General features: G+C 36.1%; 1 protein-coding gene and 1 non-coding gene across 4 annotated transcripts in view; one reads left to right on the forward strand and one right to left on the reverse strand.

Annotated features, from left to right (window-relative positions):
* The window catches only part of Pot1 (protection of telomeres 1), a 58,220-nt gene extending 37,517 nt beyond the window's left edge, over positions 1–20,703 (reverse strand). For 2 of the 3 annotated variants that reach the window (XM_029533746.1, XM_029533739.1), the window contains exons 1-5: positions 20,625–20,703; positions 17,099–17,165; positions 11,971–12,222; positions 9,676–9,722; positions 4,726–4,840 (exon numbers count right to left, since the gene is read on the reverse strand). In XM_029533746.1, coding sequence (XP_029389606.1) covers positions 4,726–4,840; positions 9,676–9,684 — 124 coding nt within the window. In that variant the 5' untranslated portion in view covers positions 9,685–9,722; positions 11,971–12,222; positions 17,099–17,165; positions 20,625–20,703. The remainder of the gene's footprint in view (positions 1–4,725; positions 4,841–9,675; positions 9,723–11,970; positions 12,223–17,098; positions 17,166–20,624) is intronic. The other variant, XM_029533741.1, reaches the window with a different exon arrangement.
* On the forward strand, positions 7,450–7,512 carry LOC115063460. Its single transcript, XR_003843335.1, has one exon. It is a non-coding gene; the product is annotated as a U7 small nuclear RNA (small nuclear RNA).
* Positions 20,704–22,030: the final 1,327 nt, after the last annotated feature.

A 22,030-nucleotide genomic window follows, 5' to 3' on the forward strand; every position in this document is an offset into this window, starting at 1 on the left:
ATATATATATATATATACCATTATAACATTTTGAAAATTCAAAATGAGTCCCATAAAGGCAATTCCCCTACCTACATAGTTATATATACATCTAGACGTTACTGACACTATGGAGTTGTTCTGTGACATTACACTACTATATGTAAAAGACCCAGCCATGGACTGTTCATACACATGTATTCTAGCACTTTTTTTTGTGGATATTCACTAAGTTGATCCTTTGCTGAACACAAACATCAGTGTGATTTGCCTGACTTCTGTTGCTACACTTAATCCCGTTGAAGGATGAGTTCTGTCAACAGAAATAAAAATGCAACTGTAACTAAAATTACAGGATGGATAGCTTTAGACTTTACTGCCTGTCTTGCTGGAATGAAGACATCATGCTATGTCTGAAAGATGTATTTTAAAGTCTCAATGACTTTTCATATAAAATTGATGGCATTCATTTTAATTTGGTATCTCAGAAGAAACACAGAAATAAATTATTCCCATAATAACAGATGTTTCATTACTAGTCATGAATTTTTTAGTAATGTATTGGATTCAACTACACATATCTGATAGAAATATGAGGCATAAGCATACATACTAAGTAATTATATCTCCCCATGACATTCCTTTTTATTCATGATTTAATAATATGATCACAAGAAAGAATGATTATACTACCTATTAACTAAATATATACTGCCATCAGTGTTTTTAAATAACATTTTAATTTTATACTGCCATTTTTAATTGCTTCTGAAAATGAGGTATTTTCTGATCATGTTATTTAAAAACTTTCAGTGGTATAATTGACATGTCATATGCAAAGTTTTAAAATTGTATCTTCTATCAAGTTAGATTGATAAACTCGACAGGCCAGGCTTAGACACTAAGACTGATAGTAAGAGGGTCACGGTGCTCATTATGACATGATACTCAGGCACAGAGGTCATTACCACCACTGTGAAGGCATCTAAGGGCATGCTGACGGAGGAGGGATAAAGGCTCAGGCAAGGTTAAGTTGGAATGAAAATGCTTAAGAAATCCATACTGAAATCAAACTGTGTCTCTTTCAATTTGTTTCACTGTCCTTTAAAACAAATAATGTTATGAAGACTTTTTATAAATGATTCCTTTAGTTTATATTTCTAGCCCAGCCTACTCTACAATTATCTCCAGATCCCAGTCTTAATACTGTACATTAGTAAAGTATGAAATTGATATTTTTCTCCTATTAAGCCTACTCAAAAGCTTACCCTCAGCTAACTGCTCTATGATACAACTTGCATATACTTATGTTTATAAATACATTTTTGCAACATAAGCTCAATGAGGACATATCTGTGCTCCTAACATGACCATAGCTTCTAGGATGCAATATGTAAATAGTATTTTTAATTTATCAATAAGACCCATTGTTTTATTTTTTAACATGCTCCCATTAAAAATAAAAAAGAATACTTTTGTAGTATTCTTTGTACTTAAAAATACTTAGCACAGTGATGAATAAATTCATGTTTTATAATAGATAAAATACACTAATATGATCAATTTACTATGACTGGCTTACACTAAGGTAAAATGTGGTCTCTGCCTTTTTTCTCTTGTGAAAAACACTAAATTAGTGATTTCTGGTATATATTTTTACAAATTTGTTTAGAGAGTTACATTATCATACAATGTGTGGATTATACCTTTTAATTTTCTTTAAAAACTACAAAAATATAGAGATGAAAACTGAAATAATTTAAGTTTCAATCTTATAATTTTATCGAATATCTTTTTTTGATTGATGGGGCAAGAGGATAAAACAATTATCAATTAAAGACATTTTAGTGTAGAGCACAATGGACTATACAATCACAATTATCCCTACACTTTTTTTTTTTATCTTGCATAAAACTGAAAATTTATAGTCACTGAAGAGCAAATATCCATTTCCTACTTACTTTAGCTGCTGGCAACAACCACTTTGCTTGCCACTCCAGTGCATGACAATTTATACAGGGCTACAGAAATGGTACACAGTATCTGGCCCCTTCCTGGCATTCTTCGGCTGAATACTGGGGTTAAGGCTCTTTCATTGCACCGGATAACACATTTCCTTCTTCCTAAATTCAACAATACTCCACTGCAGGGATATGTGATTTTCTTCACCGACTCATCCCTTGATGGGCAACTTGCCCGATTCTACAACTTGTCTGGTTTGTTGTTTTTTTTTTTAAGATTTATTTATTTTTATTTATGAGTATACTGTAGCTGGTCTCAGACACACACCAGAAGAGTGCATCGGATACCATTACAGATGGTTGTGAGCCACCACGTGGTTGCTGGGAATTGAACTCAGGACCTCCGAAAGAGCAGTCAGTGTTCCCAATGGTGAGCCATCTCTCCAGCTCCCTACAACTTGTCTGTTGTGAGTAACACTGCAGTGAACACTGAGAAATCAAGTATTACATTATGATCCCGATGTCAAGTTTTCTAGATAAACAGTTACATGCAACTATTGGATAATAAGGCATTTCCACTTTGGAAAAAAATTTGTTCTCATTGAGGGTTGCATAATAGCACTACAAGGGAGAACAGTTCATTTTCTTCATAACCACAGCAGTATTTATCTTTGTTGTTTTGTTAATGGCCACTTTAATAGGTATGAGGTGACAGTTGTGGATGGTTCTGATTTCGCTCTCCCTAATGCCATGTTTTGCTGTTGCTGGTTTGACAGCTCTCTCATGCTCTTCTGTGAATAACTTTCTACCCACACCTTGACGTAAATTGTAAATAAGCATGTTTTTATTTTATTTCTTCCTACTGGGATATGAATTCCCTGAATATTTGGGATGAACCTCTTCAGAGATAAATGGTTTATAAGTAGTGTCTCCCACTCTATAAGTTGTCTTTTGTTGTACTGGTCAGTTCTTCTGTTCAATTGGAGACAGTGCTTTCCCATGTGATTCTTTTTTTCATGGTGAATTACTTTGGTGTCATATAAAAGGCATCAAGTCTAGCAAAAGGGTAAAGAAGCTTCAGTTTCATGTCATATATTTAAATTTTTTCTTGTTTCTTGGGGGGTTTTGTTTGTTTGTTTCCATTGAATATGGAAATGCAGTTTTCCCAGCACTACTGGTTAAAGAGACCATCCTTTCAGAACTGTATATTCTCACCACATTTGCTAATCATCAGGTAACAATACACATGAGTCTTTGTTTCTGGAATTTCATTTTTATCTCACTGAAATATACATGTCTTTCTGTATATTTTAAACAGTACTATACTGTTTTAATGACTGTAGGTTTGTAATATACTTAAGAAATGAGAAAATCATAGACTTTCAGATTTTTCTTTCTGGGGATTGTTTCTGGCCATATGGGGCCTTCAATATATTTGAAGAGAGATTTTTCTTTTCATGTTAAAAAAAAAAGTCACTGAGATTTAATAGTGACTGCAATAAATCACCATCCTGCTCTGAAGATTGTAGACTTCTGAATATTAACCCTTGCTGTCCATGGTCCTAGGCCATCACTGCATCTGTCTGCGTCTTCTCTGATTCCAGCAATATTCCGTACTATTCACGGCCCAAGTCTTAACAGCCTTGCTTACATTCACTCCTAAGGATTTTACAGTATCAGTGCTATTCTAAATGAAGTTCTCTCTTACCCTTTGAAATTGTTCATCACTGGTATGCTTATATATCGTTGTTTGGTTTTATTACTTTACTGAACCCATTTACAAGTTTTCAGAGGAATTCCTTTTTGAAGTACTTAGTCTTTCTACTTACAGGATACTGCTCTTTACTGATATAACTTCATTTCTTCTTTCCTCGTTGGCCTTTTTTTTCTTTTCTTTTGCCTCCAACCTACAACTCTTTTGGCTACAACACAGTTCCCAAAATAGGCCACTCTTGCACTTTACTAATTTCTGAGGACAAGTTTTATCCTTCTCAGTGACTAGCATCCTGTTAGCTGTGAGAGTCACATACATGAAGTTTGTGAAATTGTGATAATTTCTTCTACATATTCTTCACTGAGCTTTTACAATGATAAACTTTGACTTTTTTATATTATAAGTATATTTCTCACAGGTATTTTCTTTGTGGTTACCATGGGCTCATGTAATACACTTTAAAGCAGCAGCAATCTTTTCTAAGCTGACAGATATTTAACTTCAATCACTTTAAAGCTCTCCTTTTGCACCTCCTCCCAGCACACTCTCAGCTCACACTTGGCACATGCTATACTGTGTATCAATTAATGCATATTACGATAGATTTTTCTCTTCTGTTTGCTTTCAATTTCTGTGCCAGATGTTCATGTGCTTCCACACCATTTAGAATTCTTTTTTTTTTTTTTTTGAGACAGGGTTTCTCTGTGTAGCCCTGGCTGTCCTAGAACTTACTCTGTAGACCAGGCTGGCCTCAAACTCAGAAATTCACCTGCCTCTGCCTTCCAAGAATTCTTTAAAAAACTGTATCCACGTGGTGTTAAATAAGACCCTGGAATCTAAAGACCAGTCACTTCACAAATTATCACCAAAGAATATTCATCACTATTTTTTGGCAATTAAAAATCAGGGGAGATGGGATAGGGGGTTTCCGAAGGGGAAACCAGGAAGGTGATAACATCTGAAATGTAAATAAAGAAAATATCTAATAAAATATCTAATAATATCTAAGTTGTGTCTCTGAGATCAATAAAGCAGTTCTTGATCACAAAACACCCACACACTGATACGTACCAGTTCCTTTGCTAACATATGGAGGCTTAAAGAATCTCACAACACCATAGACATTGGCAATTGTACCTTCCTTAAGTAGATTCAGGGGTGTATATGTATAGGGAGATATTGGAACCTACAGAAAAAAAACCAACAATTATATCACTGTCTATATTTTAGAATATTAGGATAAGACTTATAAATTAAGTATATTTCATTTCATTTTCAAATGGTTATCCTAAAGAGGACTTCAAAATGTAAAGGGGAAGCAGTCATAAAACAATGCAATAGCTTCCAAACATTACTATAGAAACCAACAAGTTTTCTTAAAGTAATTTTGTTCAGAAGTAGAGAAATTAACATACCAACCTATAAAAGTTTAACCAACTAAAAATGTAATTATAGTTCAACAAGAAAAGTATAAAATCCATTAAAATATCAAAAGTTGTAAATCCTGAAACCATACAGAAAATACTTTTGAATATGTATACCATCAGTGTTAAAGCTCTACGAGAATCTTACTGAGGGAGAGGACTATGTGCGGTGAGACATCTGAGAAGGCCCAAGTAAGCCACTAGAGTCCTGTCTAGTAAAGGATTCTGGACTTTGTGAGTCATCTTTCTTGAATATTCCCAAGTGTATTTAGCTCTATGGGTTCTTTGGTATTAAATCATCTTAGATAACATTCAGTTACTTCTTTCGTACATGGCAAAGAATAAGTTGGAAAATGAAACTCATACTAAAACATGGCAGAGAAAACTGCAAAACAATGAAATTTTGGCTTTGTTTTTTAAATATATTAACAGTTCAAAACGTATGACACAATCAAAATCTCCCTACATACACAGCTACGCAAGAATATCTAAGGCCTGATCAATTGAATAAAGCAGTTCACAACAATAACAGGGAATAGAAAGAGTAAAGAAAGTGTTAGTATCTGCATGTTAACACAGTCACCAAATTAACATGTAAAACTTCAGTAGCCCATTTACTCCTGCCCCACTTAGAAATAAACTTAGCACATCACTCTGAAAACGGCTATTTAAAAAGCCTAACAGAGATTAGTTCTTTTTTCTTTTTAAGAAAGCGGATTCTTCGATGTAGATAGAGAAGGGTTTTGCAATTTAATCAGTCTTTAATAATAAGAAAAGTGTAGCTCATTAATTAGATTAGAATAGTGCTCAGCAAAAGGAACAGAAAAGAGGAGATTCTGGCTGTCAAATTATGCCAACAAATAAGTGAACCAGGGATTGTGCCTTAACCAGTATGTCCCTAAAATGAGAAGAATGGGAAAGGCAGCACAGCTTAGGGAGACTAAAAACACCTGCATAACTTCTTACTGGCTCAAAACAGAAAAAAAAAAAAAAAATGCAAAACAAAACTTATTAAATTTCCTTCCCATGAAAATTAGTCACTATACATTCATATACCCATTTATATAGCTCCAATTCTTTCTTATATAAATGTATCAACTGATTTGTCTACAGAGTCATTCTCTTTTAAGTTGGGTTAATATACTCTTGAATGGGAATTATCTGTGAACATCATAAATAAATTTACATAACACTTCCAAATAATACCAACCTGAGTAGCAATCTGTTTCTATTGCTAACAGTGAAGGATGATGCCCCAAAGCTAGATTGCAGAGGAAGGGGACACCTCAGTCACTTTGAACTTGAGACAAATGTTGTGGGGGGACAGTTAATAGCAATAGATAAAGAGAATGATAAATACATGGCTATCACTGATTAGATGGTTTCCAGGCGATTGTAGAAGGGACACGACACAGTTCACACCCCTGGAGCAGAGGCAGCAGGGTGTGGGTCTTCTCAAGTGCAGATGCTCGCTATAGGTGTAAGGATTGTTTGCATAGTAATGTACATATTTTTCATGTTGCAATGAATGCTGTCCCTCCAAGGCTAATGACTCCATGATAATTAGAAATAGCATGAGTCTGGGAAGCAAGAATGTGGCTAATGTCCCTCAGCAAAATGGTAATGATTCAGCTCTTAAGGCTGTAGGAAGGAACTCTGAAAACATGGGTTCAAAAATACATAAGCAGTATTTCTGAACTATGCAAAATAAAGGATACAATATGAGTTCTATGAGGAGCTTCACAGAACTAAAAGAACAGAGAGAGCTTCACTAATAAGTCAGTAAAGAGAAAGGAATAGTTAAAAAAAACAAGGCTCATGGGTCAAGTAGAGGAGCACCAAGAATTAAGGTAGTGGTGATCTCAGGGCAGGATCCCACCTACCTAAGCTTATTGCTTATGTTCACAAACACAAGGAGACCTCTGAGCTAAAGGATGTCTACAGAGCAAGTTCCAGGAAAGTATAGCTTAGGCAGTGAAGAAGTTGGAAAACAGAAAGCTAACTTTGTCACATAAAAACAGCTCTATGTCTAGATTTGTCAACCACAAGTGCTGTACCCAAGGAACTGCATAGGACTTGCTATATTAAAAAAATGTACCTGCCGCTAAGAATCAAGGGGCTAAGGTCATAAAATGCTGATTTGTGGGATAATCTAAAGGAAACAGGGAGTAAATGATTGAATTGACATGCAAATAAAAGACTGGGCTTTGGTCTAAAAGAGCTCAGATATTTAGACAACTAACATACTTCTTTTAGAATTTTGTCCGGCAGGTTTTCTGACCAAAGATATCTAAGAGTGATCCAGAGAGCTATCACAGCTCTTTTAGATTTTTTTTCACAAGGTTTTCTGACTTTAATTAGGAAATCCAAGAGATATCCAGAGATCTTTTAAATTTTTTCTAGCAGGTTTTCTGACGTTGGTTGGAAAACCCATGAACTACCTAGAAAGCTGTCTAGAGAACTATTTCAAGCAGACAGCAGAGCTGTTAACTTGTATCCATCACTGACTTTGAGTCATTTCTTCCACTGCTCCCAAACACTCCTTCCTGGGGACATTATACCAAGCTAAGGCTGGTCCTTGGCAGATGGTAAAATGGAAATAAGAACAAAACCCACAAAGCAAACACCACTTATAAGCACTTGGACATAAAATTACATCAGGAATCTAAAAACAGTCTGACAAGCTGGTATTAGGTGTCTAATATCTATGCCAACAGGAATATAATATTTAAAGCATTCTATCATGTCCTAACCTAGTAATACGATCTTCTATTTCTTTTTGTGTGACAGTGATTCCTAGGATACTATATTGCTCAAAGAATAATCTTAAAACAACTAGAGTATTCCTGTGCAATAGGACCTTGTGTGATAAGGTGACTGCTCTAGTCAACACAAGGGCACATAGAAGATTTAAATATGACCAGTGCAGTGATAAAATGAGTTTTTTGTTACTGACATGTGGGAGAGTCTCCTCCTGAGATCCAGGATGTAATAATCTTCCTGCTTTACTGAGTTATGTCATGCTGAGCCAACACTTAAGATACAAGTTTTTTGTTTTTGTTTTTTAATAGTCTCATGTCCAGCTGCTATAGCATTACACAGTTTAAGTCTAGAAGTCACTTACCCTAAGATACTAAAACATACTCATGAGAAAGCTACAGGCCATACTACACTAAGGATAATTTGATGACATCTTCAAAAACCCTTCAGCATACAGGTCACCTATCTATAGCCAAGACAAGAAAGGCTTCTATTACATCTTGTTAGCTGAAGACAACGCTGATCACATGATGGGGCAAGGGAAACAACGAGGCAAGAGAATGTGAGCACTGGGGACTGAGAATGTAGCTCAGACACCGTGTTCCCTGCCATGTACAAGAGTCTTGTACCAACCAAAATCAACCAAAACCCCCAAAGAAACAACAGGCAACACAACCTCCCCTCAAACAAAAACAAATCCCATCCCTAAAAAAATAGATTAAATGTAATATAGTTTACAGCAGTGGATAAAATCCAAGACAGTTATGCCTGGAAGTTGGCAGTGTATCTAGCAGGGCTAGGGAGATGATTTAGTAAGAGAAGCACTGGCCATATATATGTATGAATTGGAGCACCCAGGTAAACACTTGCTGAGTTTGGTGGTCCACCTGTAACCACAGCCCTCTAAAGCAGACAGAGGACCCAGGCTAGCTTGACTAGAGTTAGCAAACACAAGGTTTTAGTGAAATATTCTGCTTTGGAATATTTAGTAGATAGATCTGACCATCAACTGCTAGCACATACATGCACTTCCCATAAGCACACCACAGTGGCTAAAGACAGCTTACTGTTCTTGAAAGAGACTAACATTTGGATTCTAGCCCCCTTATTGAGTGGCTCACAATTGTCTACAACTCCATTCCAGGAGATCCAATGCCTTATGGCCTGGGTGGGCACCTCCATGCAAATGTTGTAAATAAACTTAAACAAGCATATATAGATACACAGAAAGAGAAATGAATAATAAATGAATGCATATAGGTAGAACACACATTATATTAAACTTTATCAATGTATTGCTCTCTTTCTAATTTCATTCAGCTGTAAGTATACGTACGACCCATGCAAATAAAAGCACTTCCTACTGACATTAGATACCACAATTTTATAAAATAAAGAAAAATTGGTTTAAAATGTGTAAGTATAAAAATCTTTTTTTATTTATACAATTTATTAAATCACAACTGCTTTATAACCTGCTTTAATACAGGCTGACAAAAGAGATGAATTTGTCTGTGGGTTAAACTAATAAAAACTGCGTGTTTTGATAAGGTAAGAACTGGTTTTCTTCCAGTTTTCTTACATGTGTACAGCTTATGCAGATATATTAGTAGATGATATAGGTTAAAAAAAAAATCAAATACCGTTAGGTACATACAGAACTATAATGCAATACCATCATATAAAAAAAGTAAAGATACTGGTTTCCATTGGATTAGCACTAATGTAAAAGCTGACTATAAAATAGGCTAATTTAAAATGAAACTATAAAGTAGACCAAAATATGAAGCAGATGCATAAATGTTTACATATCACTGTATATTAAATATCACCTTACCAAAGACATTGTTTGATAAATAATCCTCTCACAGATTTATCATAAACCTGCAAACAAAACAAGAGAACTTATTTGTATGTATGTTACTTCCATTCAAATATGGTTAACTGTACATTTAACAATACTCACATTCTCTATCATGGTATAGTTTGGTTTCATGACTCATGTCAGACACACACAACCAGCTGTACCTGTAGTTCCAGGGAACCAACATGTTGCTCTGGCCTCCACAGAAGCCTGCACTCACATGCACACATCCCTACACACACACACACACACACACACACACACACACACACACACACACACACACTTCCATAATTTAAAAAAAAATGTTAAAGATGTAAGATCAAATGGAATTGTAATTAAAAGTGTGTCTAGGTGTGGGGTGGGTCTCAAATCTTACAGTAACTTCATTAGCCAATATTTGACTCAGCACAGAGGAAGTGATTGACAATCCAACACTGCACTAACAGTGTAAGGAACTTCTTGTTATTTATTCCTCAGACACATTTTATTTTATTTTATTTTGCAAGGAATAATTTTAGTGGAGTAGCTAGTTATTTTCTAAGGGGAAAAGATATTCAAGCCTCAAACTTTGGCCTTTGTGTGGCATGTTTATGGCTCATGTGCACAGTTATTATCTTCGTTTCCTTTTACTTTGTTGATTGACATTTTGTTTTGGCAAATATAACTCAATGAGAATATTTCAGCCTCCACACTAAACACTAAACAACTGAGACTTAGTACTTCATTCATAAACGTAAAGAAATACTATTCTATTCAATTACTTTGTTCTAATAAAACTGCAATAAGAGTAGTCAATGCCAAGTAACTAGAGCTCTTTACAGTTAAATTCATGAAAAGTTTCTGTATGAAGCTTTTACTTCTCTCTAGCACATGCTGGCACTTAAGGAACAAAATAAGTATACTCTCATGTAATTTTCACAAAAAGTAAAACACACTTGCTTTCAACTGACCTCAGAGCAGTACATTATAATTTAAAGGAAAGTAAGATTTTAGTCAAAGATTTATAATTATCTAACCTGTTTGTCATTTCTAATTCTAATGCACACATACACACACAAAAACACACACACATACACACACACACAAACTGAACCTGTATTTGCACACATACATATAAATCTCCAGTAGTGCACATTTACTATTTCACTAAAAACATTTTCAAATATAAACATTATATAGAAAGAAATAAAAAGATGACAAAATTTATAGGGAACACACGTGATATAAAAGAATAGCTGGTTTTTAATCAAATATTTACTTAAACTAGAAGGTAGAACAATTTGATATTCATCATTTTAGAAAATTCAAATTCAGAACACAGGAAGCAGATATTATTTTAGGCATTTTTGCTGACTGCAAAAACTGAATACCAAGTCCTTCACCCACTACACCACACAATCATCAGGATACAAACATCCCCTGCCAGTGCCAGTCAAATACTACAAAACCTCCATAGTGGGTTTTCTATTTGAGACCCTACTCTTGTACAAAAAGCAAATGAACAAATTGAAGAATAATGTATTAAATAGCCATGAGAATGGTCTCATTTGAAATCTGATCATAGAAAGAAACTACAGTTAACTTATTTACATTCTATTAGTGGAACTGTGTCTGTATATATACCAAAAAGACTAGGAAGAGCCAGATGATGATGTGGACATAAATGTTTTGATATATTTTGTTAAAAAAAAAAAAAAAAAAAGATGAGACGGAGCTGGAGAGATGGTGCAACTTGCTGTGCTAACAGAGGACTCCAGTTCAGTTCCCAGCATCCAGATCAGGCAGCTCAGTCACCTAAACTTGCAGTTCTCAAGGGATGCAATGTAATGTCCTCTACTGGCCTCTTCACCTTCCGGTACCATCACGCAGATACTGGCACAGACATAAACTAGTAAATCTTTTAAAAACTGAGGTGAACATTTAGAAAGCCTAATGGTCCTGCGACATAAACATGTATATATGCAGACGTAATATTTAAAGTCTATTCTGCATCCTATAATATGGTTTAAATTAAACAATTCAAAAAATTTGCCTCAAAATAATATACAACACACTCAAATGAGCTGAATACTCAAAGGATGAAACAAAAGCTGTAATTGTTGATGTTGATTGGATCGAGACTCCCTAAATAACATGCCTTTGGGGAGGTCTTTGAGGAAGAAGCTCTTCCAACAGAATGGTTGGTACAGTCTAGCTAAGACTTATATAAAGACTCACACATCCAAGAGGTCTAAGGAAAAAAAGCAGTGCAGCTTGACGGCCTACCTTTCATTCCTACTGGTGAGTGCATCAGTCCCACTGTTGCTGCTGCTGCTGCTGCTGTTGCTGCTGCTGCTGCTACTGCTACACTTTACTGACATCAGATGCCAGCTTCTTGAGTCTTCCAAAGTCTGCAAAAATTCTGTAGGCTTCCCGCAACCCAAGATAGAGACTGCTGAGGCATCAGATTGGCTGAACAGCTTTGGGGCTCTCAGCCTCTCTAGCATGGAGATGCTCCTTGTCAGGACAATCCAGCCTCTACAGAATAAACAAATAATATATACTTCCTATCAGTTCCAGAGAAAACTCTAATGTGCTGCTGAAATTAGGTGACAAATGTATAACTATTAGCTAAATAGCTCTCACTGGTTCTGTATGTTTAAAGCTTTGCATAATAAAGGCTCAATTGGTTAAAGAAGCTGATGCCAAGCCTGACAACCTGAATTCGATTTCAAGACCCACTTCTTAGAAGAAGAGGACCAACTACACATGCTGTCCTTTGACCTCTATATTCCTGAACACAGTGTTAGCTATATTTTTCATAAAAGTCTTTATCATAACAAGCAAGAACCCTCTTAACTTTCTGAGTTCTATCACGAAAAGTGCTGGGATTTGTCAAATATGCTTTCTGCAGCTCCTGATATCATTTCATGTTTCCCCTTTGTTCAATTAAGGTAGTATATGCAATGACATTATTTCTATTATTATTTTCCATTTTTTACATATCTGCCTGGTATCAGTACTACTCAGCCTAATCCTATTCGTATGCTGTAAGCTTACCTTGACTACTACTTAGCTAAGGGTTTCACAGGCATACATTTCTAAGATAACTAAGAATCTAATGAGCACAATGAGTTATAAAATACAGTAATTTTTAATTACATTAGTTTAAGAAACAGATTATGTAAGTTTAGAGGCTCTGTTGAATACGAAATATTGAAATGAAGTAACAGAAGAAACCATTCCATTAATACATTGCTAAGTTATGTACCTTTTGGAATTTTGCAATTTTAAAGGCATCATCTTTTATGTATCTTTTGGTTATATAAAATATTACAGGCATCATTTTATATATCTTTTCCATATGTAAAATATACTTGACAATTTTTCAAAAATGAATCTGTAAGAGAATATTAATAACACTAAATATATTTTAAAACAATAAATATTATTGTTTAAAATAATTTTGCAACTTAAAAGTAAACTTTTTCAGCCATTTGATAACTTTTCAAAAACGCTACTACACTGTTGAATTTGAATTTGATTTTTCTTTGTCAATTGATAAAAAAATATGTATATAGATAAACATATTAAATACAACTGTCATATTTTCACAAGCATAGTTATTTTCAAATATAATTATGAAGAAAAAAATTTAAATGTTTGTACTTAAGGCATGCCAAAAAAAATAAGTTCATAAAATGGGTTAAACAAAATCAACAGAAACAAGGCACGGTGCCAGGTCTATACTTCTAGCACTTGAGAGACTGAAGCCAAGGGTCCACAATGTCACATCCTGTCTGAACTATACAGTGAAACTCTAGTACAAGTGTGTAGCGGTAAAGCACATGCACAACCTGAATAAAGCCCCAAGTTTAACATAAAAACCAAAAACATGGGCTGGAGAGATGGCTCAGCCAATCAGAGTTTATGACCACTGGTTTTTCTACCACACGACCTGGTTTCGGTTCCTAGCATTCATGACTGACTGTAACTCCAGGACCAGGAAACCTGACACCCTCTTCTAGTATCTAAGAGTATCAGGCACACATGCATTGCAGAGAGATACACAAAGACAAAACATTTATTCACATAAAATAATAACAATAATGTTTAAAACAGATAGGTAAAAATTCCAAAAATAGCAGACAAGAATACTAGCAGAAATGATAAATAAAATTAAGTCCTTAAATTGGACAATTAAAAATTATCCAAGTAGAGGGAAATGAAGACACTGAAAAAGTAGTTACAAGAAAGACACTGTAGAAACTTTATGTTGAAAGTTACAAAGAAAGCTAATGATGTACTGAACAGAGTTAAGAGATCAACACAGCAGGTACTATAATAAAATGGAAAATACAGAAATCTGATGACATAAAAAGCTGACACTTAAAATATATCAAATAGACCTCTAGCTAGAATCGACCAAGAAAAAACAAATTATGAAGACAAAAGCTAGAAATGAGGTATTACTACTAAACTTATCAACATTAAAATGCACTAAAGAATAACTCTGGTCAACTTAAATGAAAGGTGGCAATTTCCTATAGAAATAAAAAATCAAAACTTCCCTCAAGTCAAAAGAGGTAAAAGTAGAGGAGCCTGACATCAATTTGAATAATGACATTTATTATTAATATTCCTCCCATTAAAATATCTACTAGACATTTAAGGCAGCACTAATTCCTCAAACTATTCTTATACGAAGAGGAGGGGCCACTAACAACCTATCTCATGAGAAGGCATTCTTAGACAGGAGTGTCATCATGACAAAGCTTCACACTATTAGCCTTAGTGTTGTAGAAGCAAACATCTGCAGCAAAGTGTTAGAGACCGAAACCAAAGAGTGTAACAAAAATAGTTTTCCCTAAAAATATAAGAAAGTTTTAAAAGGAAAAAAATTGATCAATCAAGGGGACCTACATACTAACAGAGTACATTAAGAGACCCAGTGATCAGCACTCAAGGTGAACCAGTGTCTTTAGCAAAACACAACATCCAATGATGAAGGAACTCTCAGTGAATTAAGGTGTGAAGACATCTGCTCAATCTGAGGGATGTACTTGCTGAAAAAACATCATTTGAAAGGATGAGTGACTTACTGGCACTATGTTTCCACAGACTGCTTTCACATGTACAGTGTCATCTGCCCCAGATAGCAGCTCCCCAGGGTCTTCTTCTGGTCCACCCACCTTCTTTCTGTCTTTGGTATATACAACATTGGCTACTTGGACAAGGAGTAGAATGAGTACCCAAGTTCTATTCCTGATCTTGGGAAAAGGTTAAAGTGACACACCATTAGCTATAATATTTGCTGTGACTTGGAAGACAGTCATGGTCATATCAAAAGAGGTTCCTCACAGTCCTAGGCATCTATGCTAAACTGCTGTAAAGTTAAATCACACACATATAATCAACATACATTTAAAATGTGACAAATATAATATGCTGATGACAGTGTGGAAGTCACCCAAATTCTCATAAAAATACTGACAATAAATATGTGGATGGCCTAAAACACACAAACTTCACTAAAAGTCATTCTGTATGATCTACAGAAACACATACTCCTAAAAATATATGTAATCGTATCTGATATAGCCAAAACCATAAAATGTCAACTGCCTATCAACAGTAGAACAAGACCAGAAGAGATAAACAGTCATATATGTACAGAAAGGAATAGTCCAGGGTAATTAATGAAAGTAGACCAAAAGTCATCTGTCAAACCTCGTAAGCATAAAGCTCATAGAAGAGCAATGTGAGGCCATAAAACTAAAGAAAAAACAACTCGTCTATGGATAACAAGGACATTCATTATTTTTGGAGGATAGTGACAGAAAGAGCTAGTCCTATATCAACCTCTTTTCTGGATTAGATACTAATTACAAGTGTATGTTTCCCTTGTAAAACTCCCTTTGACTTGGTCATTTTCCCACAAGGATGTACGTCTGAGAAAATGTAAAGACTTAAAGAAATAGGCCCATCTGGACTGAAACAGCAGTACCTGTCTGACCACACTACACTCATTTGTTCTTGTTTACTTAACAAATGAATGGCCTCTCTAAAAGATCTCACACATGAGGTCCATAACTGAGCCTTCTGCTTACTTGATCTCTGGCCCTGCTGGAACTTTACAGTTCAATCAGCAATCATCTGCCAAATCAAACTAATACCAACCCCAAATCAAACAAGACAAGTTTCAATTTTCTGCCAATACATCTTACTTGATGAAAATAGAAGAGATATTCAATTTCCTCAAAATTTATTCTGTCTTTAGACTCCACAAATTTATTTTGTCTTTTAACAAGATCATATTTGTATTTGGTATTATAAATTTTATAACTACTCATTGCACTTCTTCTCCCCTCTAGGATGTAAACTCTAGAAAGCAAAGGTTAAATTTGGTCACTACAGTATTCCCAGTACTAACAACAGTGTCTATTCTAGTGATGGTATTAACACTCGCAGTTCATAGTCTGGTTCCCATTCACTGCCCCAGACTATACAAACAATTTACAGGCTTTAGGTGTAACTAATTGGTAGTATCTAAATGGCTACGGCACACTTCCTAGCTTGCCAAGTTTACTTGAGCATTATTAAGGAGACAGAATTCTCCCTATATAGGAGGCCATTAATATAAAAAGTAGTATGTTGAAGGCAAAATTTAAAGGTTACTAAAACAATTAGGTCACACTAGTCAAAAAATAAACAGAGCAGATAGACACTGCAATAGTATGGTTGCGGGAGTAAAAGGATCTCAGATAACGGTAAAGACATGAGAGGAAGGAGGAGATACTACAGCAAATCTTTGGCAAACAGAGAAGTAGCATTTCCTTATATAGATATTGGCTTTCTACATTACTGTAAACAAATTACCTATTTAAAAAAAATCACTGTGTATATGTGTGTGTGTGTGTGTGTGTGTGTGTGTGTGTGTGTGTGTGCGCGCGCGCGCACGTATGTCCCTGTATTAGTTAGGGTTTTACTGCTGTGAACAGACACCATGACCAAGGCAAGTTTTATAAAAAAATAACATTTAATTGGGACTGGCTTACAGATTTAGAGGTTCAGTCCATTACCATCAAGGTGGGAGCATGGCAGCATCCAGGCAGGTATAGTGCAGGAGGAGCTGAGAGTTCTACATCTTCATCCAAAGGCTGCTAGTGGAAGACTGACTTCCAGGCAACTAGGGTGAGGATCTTATACCCACACCTACACTGACACACCTACTCCAACCAGCTCACACCTATTCCAACAAGCCCACACCTCCAAATGGTACCACTCCCTGGTCCGAGAATATACAAACCATCACAGTCCCCAACCCCATTTGAAATGTAAACATATAAAGAAACCCATTTCTAGAGTATAAGTAAAAGGGTAAGCACAAACAAAGCATGCTTTCATTACACACCTTAAAGTATAATCTTCCAAACAGCTGCTTTATATCCATAAAGCATTACGAAGCAACTGAGTATTCCCTGAAAAGAAAAATAGTTAGCAAAGAAGACTATTTTAATTATATATATATATATATATATATATATATATATATATATATATATATATTACCATTACAATGATTTTAAAGCACTGAATTTATGGAGTTGTAGTAACACTAGCAAAACACATAAAGATACTTCTCCAATGGTTCCCACATATGACTAACTAAGAATTACTATCAGAAAGGTCCCTGCTTACCCACACACACACACACACACACACACCCCTAGGGTGATGTAACTTTTACTCCTAATGTCTCTGACCAAGGGTTATTGCTCACAATCTCTTCAGTAAGATGCTCATTTCCCTTTCAAACCTTATGCTACCTAGGCCTTGCTATACACTCACAGTTCACTACGGTGTGCTTCCCAGGTTATAATGCTATGCTAGCTAGCCCTAAAGGAGCTTTATTAATCATCACAGTCTTTCTTATTGCTCATTTAGATCATTCTTTCAGGAAGTCAGTATGTCGTCATCACATAAATATTAAAATTTACTTGACAAAAATCAGAGGTCCTAAAAATAAATATCATTCATGATTCAATTTTTTTTCCTAATTTTTTTTGTTGTTGTTGTTGCTGTTTTTTTTCGAGACAGGGTTTCTCTGTATAGCCCTGGCTGTCCTGGAACTCACTCTGTAGACCAGGCTGGCCTCGAACTCAGAAATCTGCCTGCCTCTGCCTCCCAAGTGCTGGGATAAAAGGCGTGTATCACCACCGCCCAGCTCATGATTCAATTTTTAAACCCACATTTTAATTTAGATACTGAGAATGATGAAGTAAATCAATTTTCTAAAGCTTTGTCTTAATCTTCTAATATTATCTCTTCATAACAAAGGAAAAACATAGCAAAGCTTGGTTTTAGAAAGTTTAAATGGTAATTTAATAAAGGAAAAAGCTTACAAACATGAAATGATATGCTCATAAACTAAGATAGTGGACAGTCTGGCCAAATCAATACATAAAGACACAATTGCAATTTCAGTCTTTTTCTAGTTCAGTAACCAACTATTCTGTCAAATTAAAAACATCATTTAGTCAAAAATACAGACAAAATCAAGTATTTCATCACGAGTTTTCAATTTTCTTTTGGCTCTTACTTTTAATGACTCTTTGTAAACATCCACATGGATATCTATTTTATTTATTGAAAAATATTTAAAAGTAGACCCTATAATACCTATCTCTCATTAATATTCCAAACTTAATCATAACTAAGAAAGTTCCAACTTTCTAATGAGAGAAATATATCAACTTTATTCATAAAAGAATTATCATAAAACTATGAGTATAAACTATGAAGACATAGTTACTTAATGTATGTATAATGATTCAGAAATAAAGATGTAAAGTTTCTACTCAGGTAAAATGCTAGGAAGAATAACAACAAATGGTTGGACAACCTACAAGTTCCAAACCTTTCTTTCACCCATCAGAGGAAACACAGGACAATAAACTACCAGAGAGCTTAGTGAAAGAAAAGAGGTAAATGACAGATACTTACATCTGTGAGAAATTTTACCAGACATTTGTAATGGACTGTTAAGGCCAACAATGGGCTGCGCAATTGTACAGGGCACTTAGGAGCACCAAGGGAATCAGTCATTCACAAGCTCTTCACAGACCTGAGAAGGTCAAGACCAAGGGGCAGAGAACAGCACAGCAGAAAGGTAGGAAGGAGCCTTGGGTGACTCTTTTCCCCCTACCTTTCACCAGAGCAATGGCCTAACAATATACGGAGTTGAGTGACAAGCCTATGAGTTTGGTGGAAACCCACTGTGGCTGGCAAAGAGAACAACAACCAACCGAACCAACCAACCAAACAAAACAAAACAAAAAGCATTCAACTTCTATTTGGAAACACAGGAGTAACTTAAAATCTATACTTAGGGACAAGTTAAGATAGCCTGAGACTGAGATCTCTCCAATATCCAAACCTGAACTCTGGGCACAAGACTGTCTCTCCTCTCCTCTTGCCTGGCATAGTTGGGTATTTAAAACAGTTAGTTGCCTGAACTCACTGACCCTCTATTCTAATTGTTCTGCATTTTATCTCATCAAGTTTGAAACAAGCTGTCCAGATTTAAATGTCATCTCTGCCATCTGTTAGCTATCTGATCTCAGGAAAATTACTTAACCTTTCTGAAATACAGCAACTTCTGTCTATATAGGTAAGATATAAAGCATCAATGTCACAAGTCTTTGTGATAATTAAAAGAATTAACATACACACAACACCAAAATACCATACAACAGGAAAAAAAATACTAAATTGAACTGTTCACTAGCATTAAATGACTATTTTTTCCCTAATTTTTTTACCACTAATTCAAAACTTTATCAACACTTACATTCATTGCTGTCCTTGCCTAATTCGATTTTCTCCCTTTAAGCTTTCTATATCCCATATATTCTTTGTACAGGAGGCAGAGTGGCTGTCTTTCTCCTGTGAACATCTAGTATGAAACTAACACAGTTTAACTACAGCATCCAAATTCTTCAGCATACACAACTGCTTTTACTCAAAAGGAAGGTTAAATACACCGTCACACTGAAAGTCTCAATTTACTTTCTTGATTAAACATATGAAACCAAAAATATATCTCATGTTCACATATCATACTGCTACACATTATTTAGAATTAAAGATCACCTTTAGTATGGTCAGATATATTTATCTTGGACCTCAGAAACGTAGTCCATTGTATCATAAAATAATATGCTTGTTAAGTGACTGCTGGAAAACTGTAACACTGGCATATTCAGTCTCAGTTTAACTGTAAAAATAAAAACCAACCTCTTACCAAGATACGGAATATAAAGTATGGGTATTCCTTCTCTCGGAGAAAAATGTTTTCTGAGTTAACAACCTTCTTAGCTGGATAGCCACTTTGCTTTTGTATTGAAAGAGCTTCTAAGAGCTAGTTTTTAGATGTTACAATTTCACCAACTTCACCTTGGTATTTTAAAATGTTGGACGTGGGGGCGGGGGGTTAAGTATGTGTTTTATTCTTTAATCCCTTTGTCAATTAAAATATCGTGTACGCACACTGTACCAAAAAGCTTCCTGATTCCAAAACTGGTTGCCTCCTTCCTCAAACTCGTAAATATCCTAAGAGAAACTGCAATTGGTGCTAATCTGTGAACCCTAGGTTGAAACTTTCTTCTCAAACTTCTTGCCTGGGCTACTCCATAGCACCGCTGCTTAACGCTGATGCACAGGGACCAACCGTTCCCAAAGCACCCAGAAGCGTGAGGGCGGACTCGGATCTGTTCACGTCTCTCCGAACCGGTAGGGTTCGGTCAACACTAGCGGTACGTACGTAACAGCGTTTCTGCAAATCTGCACCAAGTGTTGCAAGGAAGAGTCCCCGTTAAATTCACCCAGGGTCGGCCCGCCGCGTCCCCACCACGAAACCTAAACCTCCTCTCACTCACCCAGCAAAACCCGCCGACAACTAAAGTCTGGCCCGCGGCGCCTGTGACGTCATGCACGCGCGCGGGCGCGAGCAAGCTCGGCTCACGCATGCGTACTCCACTAGACTTGCGCTGTGGCTGGGCGGGAACTCCCCGGTAAACGCGAAGAGGAGGAGCAGGAGGAGGAGCGTGCAGCCACCGCAAGCTGTGTCACAACCACCCGGGCTGCTCGCCCCTCCTCTCCCTGGCTCACGCGGATTTCCGGTTGCTCAAAGGAGACACCCCCACCCCCACCCCGGCCCCATCCCCAACCAGCAGGGTGAGCCTGACCAGTTTAGGATCAGCCATTAAAGGCTAGCCTCACAATGCAAAAAATAAGATTCTTTTTTTTTTTTTCTTTTTTTTTCTGTTTTTTTCGAGACAGGGTTTCTCTCTATAGCCCTGGCTGTCCTGGAACTCACTCTGTAGACCAGGCTGACCTCGAACTCAGAAATCTGCCTGCCTCTGCCTTCTGAGTGCTGGGATTAAAATAAGATTCTTAAATCCCATAGCAAGTGAGAACTCTATTCTAAATCAGACTGGTTCCAGACTCCAGTGTGTCGACACTAAAGCTTTTATTCTAAGTTAAACATTCAAATGCAACTTTTCCAAGGCTATGAATAAATGATGGTAATGATGTTTATTTTATAGCACTTTGGTGACATCTGGGGTATTTTCAGGTAAGTTGAAGAACCCTGCCAATATTTCCTAAAGCTTTCTTTTCCTTCCCCACCCCCGTGTTCATAAAATATAAGTGAACCAGGAATAACAACTAAAGTGGAATTTAAGGACTGTCCATTATAGGAGTATAATAAGGCTCAGATCCATACTGTTAGTCACTTCACACAGTTGTGAAATACTATTTATCCACTAAGTTTAGCTACCGTATGGATTTTGGATCCTATGTACTTTGGTCGAGAGCAGGGAACCGGAAGATTCTTCTAACTCCAGCTGAAGTCCTGGAGGCAGCAACTTTGGCAACAAGCAAGTAGGGAATGAGAAAAATTAACAAGAACCAGCAACCAAACTGGTGACATACTGGTCAAGAGAACCATTATTGCTGGTTATAGCTTCATTATAATAACAGGTTAACATTCTTTGGGAGTGGGAGGAACATACATAAGCATACTTTTAAGCATATTTTAAGTGGCTTGTGAACAAAGTCCCCCTTTCCAAGGAAAAGCAACCCTTTTTCTTAGTGAAATGCGCAATTGTTGTTTTACAAAATCCTGGTCTGTTAGTTAAGTTTGTACTGTACTTGTTTTTTGTTTGTTTGGGTTTTTGTTTTGTTTTGTTTTGTTTTGTTTTTGTTTGTTTTTTGTTGTATGTGTGTGTGTGTGGTTTTTATTTATTTATTTATTTGCACAAAGCTTTGCTTTTGATTCAGA

The sequence above is a fragment of the Mus pahari genome, chromosome 2 (assembly GCF_900095145.1).
Source record: "Mus pahari chromosome 2, PAHARI_EIJ_v1.1, whole genome shotgun sequence".
Taxonomy (NCBI): Eukaryota; Metazoa; Chordata; class Mammalia; order Rodentia; family Muridae; genus Mus; species Mus pahari.